The sequence below is a fragment of the Pecten maximus genome, chromosome 9 (assembly GCF_902652985.1).
Source record: "Pecten maximus chromosome 9, xPecMax1.1, whole genome shotgun sequence".
Classification (NCBI taxonomy): domain Eukaryota; kingdom Metazoa; phylum Mollusca; class Bivalvia; order Pectinida; family Pectinidae; genus Pecten; species Pecten maximus.
The window spans coordinates 2,115,360-2,133,397 of record NC_047023.1 but is presented as its reverse complement, the minus strand read 5'-3'; the positions used below and the strand labels follow the sequence as shown (position 1 = coordinate 2,133,397).

Sequence of the window (18,038 nt, the reverse complement as noted above, 5' to 3'; positions counted from 1 at the left end):
ATCTATCGCCCACCCCACCCTGTGAAGTATGTGAGAGTTCAAGGTTGTCACATCACGTACAAATAGGCTCAGGATTAGTGTTGCAAATGAAGTATCTTAACCAGAGCTGTCACAACGGACGTTTTACACCGACTCGTTATAGTTAGTACCTCTCCAATTGTATGTCTAAGTTTATGTTTTGACGAAATAAAAGTATATAGCAATATTAAACTACAGTTTGAAGAATTAAAGAAGACCCTATAACCATAAAATATATGTCCTTTGTTTTCTGGTACGGCGACAACGAATAGACTAAACGCTAATCCGCAGCCATTCATTGCGACAGTTTGGATATGTATGCTTTTTTCCTGTCTGCTTTTTATTTTATTTTTCTACGAGATATCCGTCTTTATATCATCAAGGCTGTTGCGTAGATTTTTAACCCCTTTAACTTAAACAACTCCAGCAAAATGATAGTCGTGACAATTAACATGTTTGTAGATAAAAAAAATAATAATAAAACATGTCACCTATACCTTCCAGTGTGAACACCGCATCCGATCTCATCAACTGAATCCAGGCTTCCACCAGGTAAATAAGACATCCAGATTTCATCTGTACTTAAGAATACCGATATGCATCGAAGTCACAGTGCGCTAAAATAGCTTACAATAAAATTAACATATTTAAGATAAACGTCTCTTTCTTCCGGACTAGCAAGCACCTGCATTATAGATGTATTACATTTGAAGACAACAAACAACAGAATATTTATACGCTATTCTTAAAAAGATCTCTGACTGGAAACGATTTGATATATTTGAATAAAAATAAAAATAAAAATCAACTCTGAATACTGGTTATGTAACAAGGATTCGATATCAATGTTTATACTCACGGTAGAAGTTGGCCGTCCTTTGAATCCCTCTATCACAACTAACCCGAACGTGATCCAAGTGACTGATCAATAACTACTGTCTATATTATCAGTATACAATCGATATGTTTCGCTGAGTAGTTCCTAACCTTATTACACAATCATGCCCCATCAATGATATGTTCTACAGGGAGTAGTTGTAAACATGATTTTTTTTTACATTTGCGAAACAAGTTAAATCGATTTATATAAATCGCTGTTGTTGGCCCAGTTTGAAATGCTCAAGAGATATTGCTATATATCTAATCTATACTTCTGTGGTATTTTATCCTCGTAATGTGATTATAGAGTTACATCTATGGAACCGTATAGTGGCCACATGTTGACATCCTAATGTAAAGAATATGTATCGATTTCACTATCGTAGAAATTATGAATTAACTTTAAAAAACGAATCACCTGCGATAGCAAGGTGCCATAGTGATAATGTCTGTCATGACTGTCTGCTTCAAAACAACATTCCGGTTTTTGATTGGACATCATTTAGTCCAGATGTGTCCCACATTGAGCATATGTGGGACGAGCTAGACAGGAGGGTTGGGAAGCGCGTCAACGTCGCCCAGATCACGCTGACCATTATCATGTGTGGAAAGTATCCCTCAGATTAACACATCGACGGGGTCAATGTTTAGGAGACTAAGAGCAGCGACTAACACCAGGGGATGGGCACACGCGCTACTGATTAGGATAAGAAAAAGACTCAAACTATGATGCCCTTATAGCAAATGATTGCAAAACCAAGCTAAAAATATCAAAACATAGTTTTCATGGATAACATTTATTTAAAATGATAGATTAGTTCAATGTCAGTAAAAATGTCACTTGACATGTAAGGGTAAAACGACAAAGTGATGTATGCATGTACATATATAATTGTTACAACAAGATATATCACACCAAATAGTTATATTTAGATTTAATTATAAATCAAACAGCATAACACAAGCACGAATATCATTACTTAATTACAAACAAATAATTGCGGTTCTAAAGCAACTATGAAATTAACTTAAGTTTATACACAGCGAATATTTCATGTGATAAAGTATATGAACGCTGTCGGTTTGTATCATCAGATAAGACAACACAAAGATACAATGATCATTTTAAGCTATACCATTGAGTGTACCAACATATTTTTTACATGTTTCGTTTGTTTGATGTTGGTTCTTTTCATAACAATTTTTGCTCACAATTTGTTTGTCCTAATGACGTTTTCAGTTTTGAAGGGCCATAAGAATGTAATGATACATGTAATAACTATAAACCTCTATATCAAGCAGATAGCAGAAATATCCAATAATAGAGAGTACGATTCATCTCAGAGGGAACTAAATGACAAACAGAAGACAGCGTAAAGAAATAAAATCCGGAAGTAAAATATGCAAGCGTTCTTGAGTGAGGAGAGAACCTCACGGGCACGCCTCCTGTTTCACGAACAGAAGTGAAGAGCTACTACCATTAGCTCCTTCGACTGGATGTAATGTGACGTTCAGGTAGTTACTATGGCTGTGACCTTGACATAGACCAGACTTGTGGTTGAAGGTGAAAGCGTGGCACTCGTCTTGTCCGTGACATACCTTTCCGCACTCGCCCAGGTTGGTCTTTGTTGTAGTAAAGATGTCGAAAGTTGGGATGTCTGTCACGTTGTTTGCCTTCCAGCATGTCTGGGTTCCTGTGGTATGGCGAATGGATATAAACAAATTATATAAATACATAAACATATTGTAGAATAGGAAACCAACTACAGATAAGTCATGTTTTAACAATACGGTCTCCAGTACTATTTTGTTATTGTTCTTAGTACATGTCAATATTGATATTTGGTATAAGTCCCATTGTTTTGTTAGGAAATATTTCGTGAGAATGTAATTACAATCATAACCACAAAAGAGCGGAAAGATGAACGCCATTTAATTACATTTACGAATAGTTTACATAAACTGAAGAGAGAAAAATGTTTTGCAACCAGGTTTGACATTATCTATGGGAGAATGTCACAATGTCACAATGTTGTAGTAAAGATGTCGAAAGTTGGGATGTCGAAAGATGTCGAAAGATGTCGAAAGTTGGGATGTCTGTCACGTTGTACATACCATAGTATCCTAAAAAGAAACTGGTCAACGGGATTCATTTATAACTACAAAAACAGTATCACACCGGTAATGCTAATGATTCTATTTACAAACCTTGATGCAGAATTGGACACCCAATAATTTCCAGTCGAAATGCCGGAGAGGTTGCCCAAGTCATTGGGATCACACGTATAAAATAAGCAATGATTGGGGACTCAATGATTGCTTTCGAAAGGCCCCACTGGTCCTTATTGCCGGTAAATACCTGTTTAGAAAAAAATGGCATTCAACCATGCAGTTATATAAACGAAATCCTTAGCTTTATACACTAATGGTTATCAGCCGGGAAAGTCAGACAGGTTCAGATTCGTCCCAATTATAGAAATGTCAGACATGTTAAAGATAACGTCATCATAGAAGGATACGACTATACTGTAGGACGTTCCACTCTCACATTATGCTATTAAACAGATACAATGTCTTACTTTAACGTTGCCGTTGATGTCCTTAACCTCCCTCCACTTGGTACCAGTGTCGCTGTATTGAACACTGTAAGTTTTAACGTATAGACCTAATCCAGATCTTCCCTGGATCACAAATCCAGTTATCATCGATGGTTTTCTCAGTCTGACCTTGATTTTTAAACCAAATAAATTTGCCATGTGATTCAATTTCAATTTCAGCAAATGTTATAGCAAAAATGCAAACTTTTGTAGGAGACAATCTTAAAAATTATCAAACAATCATAAACACAATATATATATTGTATGCATGTCCCCACCAAACTAGATGTAAGATCAGCGCCAATATTGAGTTCTGATTTGTTTGTACATTAAAATGAAAATGTAATTTCTAAATATTAATCGCAAATGGTTGAATAGTGGACAGAAAAAAAAACAATTCTCCCACAGTTCCCCCAAAGATGTTGCAAGTACGTACATTATTTGAGATTGTTTTGACTTGCCAAGGGTTCAAAATGCTGGCTTTATTTCTGCTGCCATCATTTGAAAATTGCTTTGTTGTTACATAAACAGTTTCATCATTCAAATATCCCTCCATTCTCTAACTACGATGACTGTTGATAAGATATTCAAGGGCTTGTTCCCATTATCACGATTTCGCGGATAGCCGTCGACTACTGAGAAATTAACATCTCAATGTTTCGAGAGATGCAGGTTGATGATTACAATGGAAACATTAGATGGGGATGGGATAGTTCAGTCGGTGAAAACGCAGGCCTCGTAGCGTCAGGAGATGATCCAAGGTGCGTTATTTAATGCACCTTACCCGTGTCCGTTTCTCTGGACCAGTCTGTGTTGTGGTCGAGTCCTTGGGAAAGACACTTTAACTTACTTTGTAATTGTTCTTGATGGCATGCGACGGACCTCCCGTATATTGTTCAATGAAAAAGTCACCAACTACTACAATACGACTCTGCCTTTAAACGACCCTGGTTGTTCAAGGGACGATCAACACAGAAAAATGCGATATAAAGTGAGATTGTTTCATGTAAGTTGATATGTCTAATGGTTCCGTTGTCACTACCTTAACTTTCTTTTGAGATTGTGACTTTACTCGGATTTTACCCTTTGTATGGCAAGTGTAGACGATGAAGTAGAATTCCCTTAATCCTCTGGAACCCATGGTCTAATTATCCTTGTAAAAAAATATGGCTTCGTTATGTCGATATTCTTTCTGCTTTTGAAGATTATAGTTTTGAATTATGATAAATAGTTTTCTTCAGATCAATCAAAATTGAGAGGAAATAAAAGTAAAGAAGCTACTATAAAAAACTTTTTGTACATTTTGGAATATTGAAATATCTAGCCGTCATTAATAAATATAGTTCATTTCCATTGAGATGTAGAAACAGTTCTGCAATACTTCTTTCTGTGTTGAAAAGCCGTGTCATTACCATTGATATTAATTTTAGTCTTACTATAGTTCATGCCTTTAACATCTGTTGGTGATAACCAAACTAGTTCTTTATATAATTAATGTCTTCGACGTCTATCGGAGAAAAAACCCAAACTTGTTCTTTATATATCCTCATGGTGGTCACACCTATACGGGGTCCCGGCCCTATAGTGGTTATATAGGGAATATCACAAATCTCCATGGCGGTCACACTTATACGGGGTCCTGTATATTATTTATTTATATATTTGCCTCTCTATAAGTAAGCTGACCAACCTGTAGGTAGGAACCAATAAATGCATGCCTGTACGGCGAAGACAGCCTGGCATCCTTTGGTTGGCATCGTGAGTCAGAGTGGTAAGGCAATGGTGCCGTGAGGGCGTGGTCTTCTACTCCGAAAGGTCCAGTCACAAGGTTTGAGTTACATGGAGCTAAAATACAAACAAGATAACTTCGTTTTCATATTAGCCACGCAATGGGTTTTTACTTTAAAGATCGCGTTTGCTTTTAATTTTCTCACAAATCACACTGCCATTTATTCTGAACAGTTGCCGCTATTCATAAAGTTAATACAAAGAGTAATATCATATGTCCACCAGCAGAGCTCAACCCCTAAACATCCCCCCGGATGATGGCAAATGAGTTTGAATATTTGCACCGATTCAGGGGAATCATCAAAGACAAGTACAGAGTTTAAATAAATGATAGAATCGCGTTTGCTCAACTTTTTCCTCGTGAAGTATATTCGTACATTTTCCTTTTTATGAGTGATCAGGAATCGATTTACCTTGTTTCAAGCACATTTAATAAATAAAAGTGTTCTCTTCTGATCTGACAAAGCCATTGTCTCCCTTATGTGGCAGGGATGCCTGAAGGCCTATCATCGCGATGTTTCTTATATGGACGTAACGCACACAAGAAATCAGAAATAAGGAAAATCAACCACAAAAGATTCCATTGTTGGGCCTGTTTTATATCATATATACCTCAACGATATCATTTGTGTAATACATTTGAATTTGATTCCTTTTCTTTTTAATTTTCCCTTCCAAAAGAAAGAACACTTAATTGAAAAAATTAAACATGTTCTAGTGCAATAGATGTGTTTTACATTCAATTTCAAAAGACGCCATTAGTATTAGTAGTCTTGACTTTCATGCCAATGAGAACAAACTGTGCCACGTTTTAATGTTGTAATAAGAGGTTTATTATATTAGCCCTTGGTTTTCACTCATTATTATTGAGGATGTGTTATTTTTAAATAAAAACTTTTATTGCAATTTTGCCAGTGGAATACAGAGATTTATGAAACCAATAAAACTGATATTTTCACTGCAGCGATGAGCAGTGAAAATATAAGATTTTGCAGTGAAAGTATAACTTTTCCGTTTTTGACCAATCAGAGCGGACCTTTGTATTCACTAAATACTCACTTGACGATAGCTATTCATGCACATATTCTCCGATAACAGTAGAAAATGCTTAAATTGCGCTGATCAGTCCTTTCAAAATGGCGCCGTTAAGTTTACGTGGAGTAACGTCACAAAGAGATGACGTCATTACTGATTCCCGCTCTTTTTGACCTATTAATTTTTCGGTGTTTTTAATTTTGTTTATAAGTTTATGAAATGCAATTAAAAAAAAATTGAATGGTTTCCCGTTAAATATAACAAAATATTTCACGAGTATGACAGAATATTTCGATATTTTTCACTCGTGCTTCGCACTCGTGAAAATATCGATATTCTGTCATACTCGTGAAATATTTGTTATATTAAACGGGCAACCATTCAATCCTCTATTTATTGGCCATGTCAAGCTGATATATCCCGTAGAACTTGAAAAATCAAGGATTTTACAAATTCCACAACATTCTTGCTTACAGTTAATCTTCACTTACAACGCAACCAGCAGGAACAACTTCCAACTAAGCTGCTTGATAACTGTTATTAATGTACTTTTCCAATTGTTAATTTTACATTTCTTTATAGGAACACTACTGCTTCTCCTACCTACACTGTGTAAACATTCCTGCCTATTCGATATCAAAGTTCCCTTGATCACGACATCTGTGACAAATGTCGACTACTAGTGGGATGACTCGTTTGATAAGCCCAAAATAGTATTCCGCTATTGAATCTAATAAAAGCTACAATGCAATATCGTTCATGACGTCATCAACACAAAATTTCATCGAAACTGGAAATCTAAATTGTAAGATCGAAGTCGTGCTTATAGTTTCACAATACGCCACACCTTCGTTTATGTTTCATCAAATTCGAACAAAATCTAACTTTCAAGAAATCAGAAGTCAAGATGTGGCGGCCACCTTATCGAAAATAATGAATTTCATACGACTTTCGAGCAGGTCATGTACCGAAAATTTCCACCAAGTTTTATTTTGTCGCGCTGAACAGTACATAAGTTATTATTCAAAATAAATGTCTTAGCCAAATATGATAGAATCTGGTTAAAATGAATTCCCAAACACTTCATTTGGAGGTTTTTAAGGTTTGTTGTGATGTCTATATTACAATGCAACAATATTCCAGGTTTGCCTGAAATAAAATTGATGCTTTATGAGAAACTGAGCTAATTAAATAACTTTCATTCCCATGGCCAGCATCCCTAATTTTTAGAGTCACCGGACCATAAAATCTGGATTAATTCTGTAAATGATGTCTGTGTTGAGATGTCCTCTGTCTTATCTAAGTATAACAATTGTGGTCAAATTTGGACTTTTAACTTTTTCAGCAACGGTTCTAAACTTAAACCTTAAAAGTGGAATACTGACGACAACGCCGTCGCTGTCGCCGGAAAGGTAACACCACAGTCTCGCTTCGTGACTTCATGAGCAGGCGAATCAACTATCTGTAATAGCTTGTAGATCATTGCATTCCAACAAAATGTGTTTATCGGTAAATTATTCATTGCACGCAATGCACTAAGGACTTCGGTATTGTATGTCCTTGATATAATATGAACTCAGTCGTGTTATTAGGCCCATATACTGTTCGGTTGTGCGTAGTAGAGGTTTAGTGTGTGGGAGAGGATGTGTGGGTAGGTGTGTGTGTGTGTGTGTAGATGTGTAGGGGAGGGAGATAGTTTGCGTGTGTGTATTACAGTGTGTTTTGTGACTGAGACATACCGCAAATATTAGCCAAAATATTCAATTATCGCATTTTTGTTGTATATATACTTGATGTACTTCGGTATCCTCAGTATCTAATGAAAAGTACTGTGAACTCTTGTTTACCGTCATTCTGCGGTGTCCAACAACCGTCCTAACTGACGAGTTGGATTTTAGTTGACAGGTTTTTTTCTCATGACGGATTCAGACATGTTAAAAGTATAAACTTTATATCTTAGAAAAATTGCAAAACTCATTATATCACCATTTGATAGTCTCTCTTTTATACACCGATTGAAGCGCACGAGGGGTCTTACGTTTTGGAGAAACTCGAGTATCCGGGGAAACTCCACGTGGTCCGGCAGGGCACCAAATACCTTCAAGAATTCTAAAGGCTATCATTTCAAAATCTTTGTATTCATATATCTTTGATCAGTATGGATGTTATTTCAGGTCATGCGAATCGAGATAACAATAGATTTTTCGCATCTTTCTATTGAACAGTGTTGCTGACGGCAAACTCAGAAATAATAATGTTTATTATATCACGAGCGCAATAAACTAATGGATAAGGTAGCCATGTTATTATCACAGATAACGGCCTCCCTTGCGACCAACACAGACGAACCAGAGAAAGGCCTGTTTTTAAAACCATAAACAAATCTTGATAAAAAGAAAACATAAAAAAAATGGGGGGGGGGGGGGGGGGGGGGGGGGGTTATAAAGGTTTTTAAAAAAATAGCAATAACGAAGCAAACGCGGAACAGAATAATATCTATGGAAGCAGGCAAATAAATGATAATTATAAACGCATAACTAGGCAAGGTGAATTGGAGTGGAGTCATAAAACAGATAAATACTACATTGCATACAGTTTAAGAAACCCATTAAGGACGCGGAAGGAATAAGTTCCGTCATTATAACAATAGGGGAAACAATACATAGCTTCCCAGTCGACCAGGCTACATTAGAAACTACAGGTAAAATACCGACATAAGGAATGAAACAATACAGGTAACAAAGTAAAGATAACTCGTAAATTAAGAAAGGATTAAGATAGGAAAATTTCAACTTAGGCAGATGTAGGAGATTTATACTTAAATCAAACAGATAAAAAAGTAAGTCAAATTAAAAACAGATGCAGAAAAAGCAAAATATACCCTTTTTAATAGTATCAAAATGTAATCGTAGAAATGTCCAATCTTGCTTAAAAGGAGGAGCCAGTTCTTAAAGAACCTTAAACAAGGCGACCTTTCCTCTTGTTTATATTAGAAACCTTGAATTTTCAATCAGTCTTTATCAACTAATCAGGGAAAAACAGGGCGACAAATGCATAGAAACTATTGACCGGTCAACCTAAGGTCGATGCTATGCAAGGTCGTTGAAACTATTTCGTATAAGTACATACAGAACAAAATTGACGATGAAAGCAGTTATTTTCGTTCGAAGTAGTATGGCCATCTGTTTGGAAGATCGACTAGCCTACACATATGACAAAGAAGAACTATTAAGATAATATTGCATAGAATAATGGACAAAGAGGTTATTCCTACGCCCCTACCTTCATCACATATTTTTTGATATCAGAGTATCTATTTAGTACATATCATCATATCAACTCATGAACAACATATTACATCATCATCATCCAATCAACTACTTGCATCCTGTACCAGAAAATTAGATATCACATTAAAGCCATCTTTATATGCACTCAACATCATCATCATAACCATCATCAATGGATCAGATATACCATCATCAATTATTATCAGTTCAATTAACTTCAAATTATATAAGATTGAAGTACATACATTTGTTTCATTGCAGATATATGTTTAACACATCACTCTACACCCATCATCTATACAGACTAACACTCACTCTTACTTCCACTTACATATACATATACATATACATATACACACACCGGGGGAAAAGGGGAAAAACAAACAATTAGTTGGGAATAGGGATAATCACAAAACAAAAGAATAAGGTAAAAACCTTCAATTCCAGATTATGGACAAATAACTAAAATATATGAACAAGGAGAGACAGAGACAGAGAGACAGACAGAGGGGATGGACTATTGGTTTCAAAATTCAACTCACAATGTTATGAAATTATGAATAAATAATTTACAAGAAAAGTACAGAGTCAGATATATTTCAACACCCAGGATACAGTCATTACAAAGAAATACGTTTTTCCCATTTTTTCCATGGGTAATTAAATGGTCGCTTAGGTGGTATTCAACAGTTTATAGTGGCCCAAATGGGTAATAAAAGGGTGACCAAGATGGTGTTTAACAGTCTGTAATGGCCCGAATGAGGAAATAAAAGGATCACTATGGTGGTGTATAACAGTCAATAATGGCCCAAGTGGATTATGCAATGGTGGCTAAGGTGGTGTTTACATGTAACAGTTTATGATGGCCCAAATGGATAATAAAAGGGTGGCTAAGGTGGTGTTTCACAGTTTATTGTAAAATAATATCACAGTTTGAAAACGACCGTGTGCGGCATTTTTCTGTGTTGGCACAATATCCGTGCTTGTTATTTGTTTGTTTGTATCTTGTCTGTTATCAGTATCACCGAGTACGGTGCTATGTGCTATGTGTGACATGTCAGTATGATTACACTATAAATTTCTATGTCAGCGGTCCCCTCATTTGAGGACACATGATATTATTTAGAATTTTATATAAATTTACACATTATCAAGGGAAACTATACCAATCTAAACATAAAGGAAATTACCAACCCTGGAATACGTTTTACACTGATAATTGTCAGATACTGAACTAATTTAAACATCATTTAATGTATCGTTTGGTTTGGTTGGACTTGGTGTGGAAAAGACACATAATTGAAGATGACATTTCCGTACGGATATTTTATTAGTTCAGAAGGAACGATAGCTTAAGCCATAGCGTAAGAAGGACTCTTGTGGAAGGGCAACAAAGGTGCTGTTGCAGAACCGCCCACAGCGATTTCCTGAAATCGACTATATTTAACTGTACAAATACATATGGAGCAAGATGTTATTTTCCCCTTGAACCATAAGCGCGCCCATAGCGCAATCTACTTCACTTTTTCGTTTACAAGCATACCTGTGTTTTTCACAGACCCATAAGTGGTATTTCTGTTGTCACTGAGAGGTTTTCTTACGACTAGGTATTGTACATACATTGTAGTTTAAAATGATAAACAATTGACCATAAAAAAACAAACGAGTTCAGTACAAGATGACGTAGAAAACCAAAATTCGAAAATTTTCATCAAATTCAAAATACCATTTTTAAAATCAAGCGGCAAATTCGGCACGATATTATGCGAGTACTATCGATGTTAGTGTTTTAAAAACATATTTGACTATCCCTCTGTATACCAGCAAAGGAATGTCGTGCCGAATCACTGGACAAGGGCAGTAATTCAATATTGAAAAATATATGTGTGAAAAATGCACGGGCGATACAAGTGGTCCCTGTCGTACACAATAATACAATGTATTGATTTATTATGAAAATTATTTGATAAAATGTCCATGGCAATGTATTATGTTCTACTATGTTTAACATACTTATAGTAGTTCCGTATTACGTATGAATCATCATTTTTCTCATTTGACCATCTTCGTCTTCAGTACTTCTTCAAAGCTTCTCCTCCGTTGGGGTGTGCCACACAAAAGTTCCCTTTGCCAAATGGTCTTTTGACTACTCACCGCGAATGTTGCTCGGCGTGTTGTTATAATTGCTGTTACATTTTACAATTCTATTTAGTTCAGTTTTTCTGTAGTAAAGTCTCAAAAAGGAAAATGGAGAATTCCTGCGTTGGGTTGGGATGTAAAGTTATGCTCAAGTACAACCAGGTTGGCGATGGTAAAAATCCACGAAAAATTCAGGACTGGATGAACGATGTTCTCCTTTCTGAAGGTGTCATACTTTCTGAATCAACAGAAGCAAAGATGTGTCCAAAATGCTTTCTCAGATACCTCAAGAAACGTCCTGCATCCGATAATACCAATGAACTGGAACGGAAAAAAGCTTCCGTAGACAATGATGATTCTGTTGACAAATCTGACACTCTGACGGGTATCTTTCTGTAGATGATTTATACTATGCCCTTCTTCGAACAGAAAATGTAGCATTTGTCGAACTTACAACATGAAGAGTTCTAGCTGCATCAGTGAGAAAGCAAGACACCAGCTGCTTATTAAACATAAACTGTACATGCCTGAGAATTCCAGGGTGTGTTCAAGTCAAGGTAAGGATATCGGTCCTGACATTTAGCTAGTTTTAACAGGGAGGGATAAACTTGTTAATCACTTAGCCACCAAGTCACCAGCTGGTATCTCGATTTACTCAAAATCATACAGAACATGTCCAATAACTTGTCACCGCTTGTATTAAACTTCGACAACCTGGATGATGAAGATTGCCAAGCTTGGACAAGCTAGGATTGTAATCAATTCAATCAAATACACGATGCATGTTCCGAACATATTACTGGTACAAAAGCATTGTCATCTAAGAATGCCCTTTTGCTGTTTTGAGTTAAACTCTAGAGGAAGATGATCAGGTAATTGTAGACAGGGGTTTCCGAGACATTTCGAGCAAACTATCAGACGAGGGATACGAGACTACATGCCGACATTTCTCAAACCTGAACAGAGTCAACATGATGGTATATAGGCGAATACAGACAGGTGTATCACTAAAACAAGATGGATGGTCGAAAGTTATCACTTTTGTTTCAAGCAATTCATATTTTTTTTAAACTGAGCTCACATCAAACTACTTAATCAAAAACCTCGAAAGTCTTCTGAAAAGTGTAACGGCATGTCTGAATTGGCAACGTGGACCCATATATCAGCCTTCATCAACAAAAGCAGCCGAAGATGAAAAAGTTGCGCTGGAGATGAAGTCACTTCTAAACAAGTCCAACATCCTAGCAGAGCGTGTTGAGAAAGAGCCAGACCTACCACGGAGAGCCAAATCCCAATGGCAGAAGCTAAAGGCAGCCCAGCTCGAGTTCCCACGTCTTGACCAAGAGTATCTAGAAACTCTGGCATGTGGGACATACCAGGTGAAGTTGGCCCCCGGATACATATCGGAACATTTGACAGCAGATGGAGATTATGAAGTCATGGCATACCAACACTCTTCTGACCTGATTCGATGTCAAATCCGATCACGTGATCAATCGCAAACGAAATACAGCATATGGATCCAGTACTCAGTTACCGAACAACCACCAATACAGAATTACTACTGTACGTGTCCAACCAGTCAGAGGACTGTTGGTATGTGTGCTCATATCGCCAGTGTTCTCTTCTACCTTGGGGTCTATGTCCATATTCAGTCTCGAAAACCACTTCGACCAACCAAGCTTATGCCACTGATGAAGTAAATAGCCCGCTAATACATATAATCCAGAATGTAGGGAAGATACTACATTGAATGTTTCTGATATACACAACGTAGCGTCATTGTCACTCTTCAAAAGACAGTGTCTAGAATGTAACTGTGAAGGAATATAATACTCATATATATATATGATATTAAGTTATAAATACACAAATAATACATGATGACCTGAATGAGCAAGAACAAAGCACATTAGTTGTACAACAAAGTCATGGAGACAGGGAAATTGTTAAAGGACTAACATTACCCTGACAAAAATCTTGAAACAAATAGTTTCCTTGAAGGCGAATTCGTCCGATCGTGTTTCCTATAATATTTCAACGTATTTCTTGTCCGAACGAGATGCCTTCACTATCATGCAGTGATTTCAGCACTTTGATCTATATGAAGATTTATGGGGGGGTTGACTAATAGAAGTTGCAAAAACGAGGCATTGCCAGTAATTCTGAAGTGCAATTTTTTTTCATGGATTACACAAATGAATGGAGATATTTTCTATCGACAAAATTCGATAGTACTCGGGGTTTGAATTAGACAAAATGCCGTTTAAACGTGCATTCAACTTTATGAGAAATATCATTTTTTTATGCTGGATGTCAAATTGCACAGAAACTAACGAAACGATTCATACAATCGATATCCGATTACGTTGCCCGATATATAAATGTAATTGTAGTACAATTTTCCTTACAAACAAATAACATTTTGACCTTATAAATACTTGATAAAATGTGTTTGTGAGTATGTACAATTTTGGTACAAAATGGCCTCGTTCTGGCATGTCCGGAACGGAACAAGGTTTTCATATGTACTATCAGATGCCCCATGGATATGTCTATCCGGACATTAGGTAAAGGATCGATTTACTTCGTGGGCGGTTTTAGAGCATTCCTGCAACAGCACCTTTAATAATGTTTGTGGAAGGGCAACAAATTTGGCATAAATAATTAATCTGATCTACCTGGGGAAGACTGGGTTGGTTGGATAATATAGAGATGATAATTAGTTATCATGGAATAAATCGATTTGATGCAATCTTATCTTAATCATCCATTATGTATGGAAGCAAACAAAAATGGTAACCTTGGTCCTCTGGACAGGCGGTGCAGTATCCAATAGGGGGATAGAGGTACTTCCGTTAAATCGGTACTGGTCATAAACGAATTAATGTATTTTTAACAAATTCGCCATAAGCATCCGTGTGGGGTGAACAAATATGGATAGGATGTGACTGGCCTAAGTCACTTTGGAAGGATCTCGATGATGTCCAAAAAGGGACATGGAGACTGATTGTAGTTTTAAGTAATATAATGGGTTGGACCCAGGGAAAGAGAAAACAAGTTAAGAATAACCGATTCATTCCCCATTGCGGTAGGAGAGATGGGCTCAATGTAGAAGATAGAGTCCATTAGGTTTCAGCTTGCTCTTGATAATTTTTTCAGAGAGATCTTTAAAAATTGTTTTAGGTGGTTACATGAAAATGAAGGATGTTGCTGCAATTTGAAGTGGTTGTAGGAGATACAGAAGAAATAGCACAATATTATCTATAACTTTTTAAGTCGTTCTCTTCTGTAGGATTGGTAAAAGGATTCTAATCAAAAGTCTATACCCCCAAATAGTATGCCATCCATTTCGACAACATACAAGAGACCACAAATGATCTGCTGCCCTCATTGCAACGATATATTTCTTATTCTTTCTGAGCACTTAATGTCTGTTCTTTGGAGTTAGTGATGTAACCTCGACACTCATCCTCATAGTTACCTGCGATTTATTTAGAATCCCTTAAAGAAGCCATTCCTAAAACCCTATTGTTTTCCTGTTGGAATATCAGTTTATCATGATCCATATATTGACATAAACTTTAGACATTCTATCACTGTACAGAGACTTAATAACGAGAAAACTTAATTGCTCCAAGAAATATGGACATTAAAATGCAATATCAAGTACTTTAAAAGATAGCTAAGATATTTGATTGATCATTAGTTCAAATATGCTATATTGTATGCTACTGTGTAACAAACATGAATGTATCAAATAGATTCTAAGGATATGGTATACATGCGTTTATATTGAGGAGTATGAAGATGGACAACATGGGTGAAAAGCAGTTAATGTCAATTCAAATTTGCACTAAGAGAGCATATCTTTGAAAATGTCTAGTCTATCTTAAATGGCTGATGCAAATCCCTATTGAAATGTATGTATAATTATTGTGTTGGTAACGAAATTGACAAGTTCGTTAAAAAGTTCTGTTGTTGTTTTGCCTACTTTGAATTAGTTGTAGCTGTATTTGAGTACCTGTATTGGTGTGAATGTAACATTATTATGTTGTGAAGTATAATGATTGATTTTAAAATCTATCAAAATTATTAAGAGTACGGAAATTTATATTCAGAGGGAACGGTACTGGTATGTCCAAAGGGCAGTATATGTGTAGATGTGGCTACTACCTGTTGACACGGACACTGCCCCTGAGTATATACAATGCCATTTACATATAAGAACTCTGTCTATTTGGACACGAGTTATATATTTACCTAAGTATCTAGTGATTTGGATTATGTAATTCAAATCGTCCCTAACATATAAAGAAGCAGTGAGACATAAGTGACTGGTCCTTGGGACAGTCCGACCAGTAGGCCGGGCGGAGACACACTTTACAACTCTCTATCACTGGACATACATAGTAAAAATACCCGCCATGTATATATGTATACATAACATGTATATGAATAAATATGAAGAAGAGTCTATGGCGTCAATCATCATTCAACAACAAAGTTTTTAAAAATAATTTCATTATAGTTGATAGCGACATGGAACAGTGTGTTTTCATTGTTGTGAGTTGAAAAATTAGGAAATTGTATTATTTAGTACCATGTCAAAGTAAAACAAAAACAAAGAAAAGTAATCGAATACAAATAATTTAAAAAACAAACTAATTTAAATAATTACCAAAGACAATACTATGCATGCAGGCCCCAGTTATTAAAACAACACATACGGTTTTGTGTATAGACAATGTCCACTGCCAGCAACTGAATCCAGGCTTCTACTAGGTAAATTAGGTATCCAGTTTTCATCTATAATTGAGAATATACATTAAAATGACTAAAATTTAGTAAGCATCAGGTCTAATTCTAATTGTACTTTCTCAATGATTTCAGTATATCACTAACTCGTCACTATAGTTTAGACAGTTTACAGTTGTTTCATGCCTCATCAGTCAACAGTCAAAACTGTTCTCACGAGGTGTTGGTACTGACAAGATGAACTGTTTCCCCGAGGCCGAAGGCGTAGTCACTGTCACCTGTACGCTTGTGATTAGGCGCGTTCGATCGGGCAACAGTGCAAGGGTAGCATTCACGGAAAATCATGTGACCGGGCAACAGTTCATGGGTAGCATGTTTTATAATTAATATTTTGGGAAAAGAGTCAAATTTTGTTAATATCCATTTATATAGTGAGTGAGATAACAATATGAATTGTCAAAACTGATAATCTTAACGGTGCATAACATAAGCTGTTCTAAATAAGCTGAAACACGAAAGTCAGTATGAATAATCATTTAAATAAATGCAAATTGTTAGCAAACATATTGTTTATGAGACCAAGGCATGTATGTTAATTCTTATACTCACAGTAGCAGTTGGTTGTCTTTGAATCTTTTCTCTTTCAATCTCAACTAACACATATGAGATCAATTTAACCAATTGATGCTAACGATGAACTGAGCGAAGCCTACTGTACCAATACTAATGGTATTTGAATCATTAAAATAAAACGATGTCGCCATCAAGCGTACATATGAATAAATTATGTAACGAACGCCTCTTCCATTGACTAATTGTCATTGGTCTATGTGTACCAATGGCTTTAGGATATATTGAGTTGGAAGTATTGTTTTATTGAAATTGTGTGATGCGGTATACCATTTTCATCCATAGTTATCATGGCAGCCCTTATCATATACTTAACATTTTTGCTGAAAGCCGAAGGAAGCGCTATTCTTTTTTTCTGCTCAATGCGGCTGTTGGGTACATAACATGCGTAAACAATCATCATCAGCTGTACAATGAAGACACCCTAACTTGGCTTTCTCGAATTATCACCGAGTGGATAGTTTATTGGTATACTAATGTGTAAAACTGCTAAAACTGTTCATAATAATGACAATCATTGAAAGGATATCCGTGGTAAAAGTACTATCAAGTTTGTTGTTACATCGACCTTGATAGTAATGACGACTTTTAGGTCTGAATGAATTAATTTCGACGTTGAACAAAGCAAAGCAAATTGAGAGCGTAAATCGGACAAATTAGGGGAGATAAGCGATTCGCATCTCATGCTATAGTACTTGAGCGATCTGTTTATATGTAAGCTCTTTACCATAACAAGGGGTCTTAATATTAGACCTTTCTAGGATAGTTCACTCTCCTACAAATCGGTTGCATCAGACGCACGTATCCAGGAGTTATTTTTGTCGACCAGTGAAGCCATTTCACGTAGTGTTGTTTGTTTCGACCTTTCCCTCTGATTTTCAGAATGGTCTCCATTTATTATTTT

General features: G+C 36.2%; 1 protein-coding gene across 1 annotated transcript; it reads right to left on the bottom strand.

Moving 5' to 3' along the window:
• Positions 1–1,764: 1,764 nt before the first annotated feature.
• Positions 1,765–3,227, bottom strand: LOC117335244. Its single transcript, XM_033895246.1, has 2 exons — positions 3,106–3,227; positions 1,765–2,591 (listed from the first exon to the last, which is right to left on the bottom strand). Exons 1-2 carry the CDS (start codon positions 3,167–3,169, stop codon positions 2,329–2,331), a joined length of 327 nt encoding a protein of 108 aa, XP_033751137.1. The 5' UTR covers positions 3,170–3,227; the 3' UTR covers positions 1,765–2,328.
• Positions 3,228–18,038: the final 14,811 nt, after the last annotated feature.

What these genes read in the sequence shown, in the direction of transcription:
- LOC117335244 (XM_033895246.1), bottom strand. Translation starts at nt 3,169, where the DNA reads ATGACTTGGGCAACCTCTCCGGCATTTCGACTGGAAATTATTGGGTGT. An exon ending in GTGTCCAATTCTGCATCAAG is followed by an intron (nt 2,592 to 3,105) that starts GTTTGTAAATAG and finishes GCCATACCACAG; the next exon opens with GAACCCAGACATGCTGGAAG.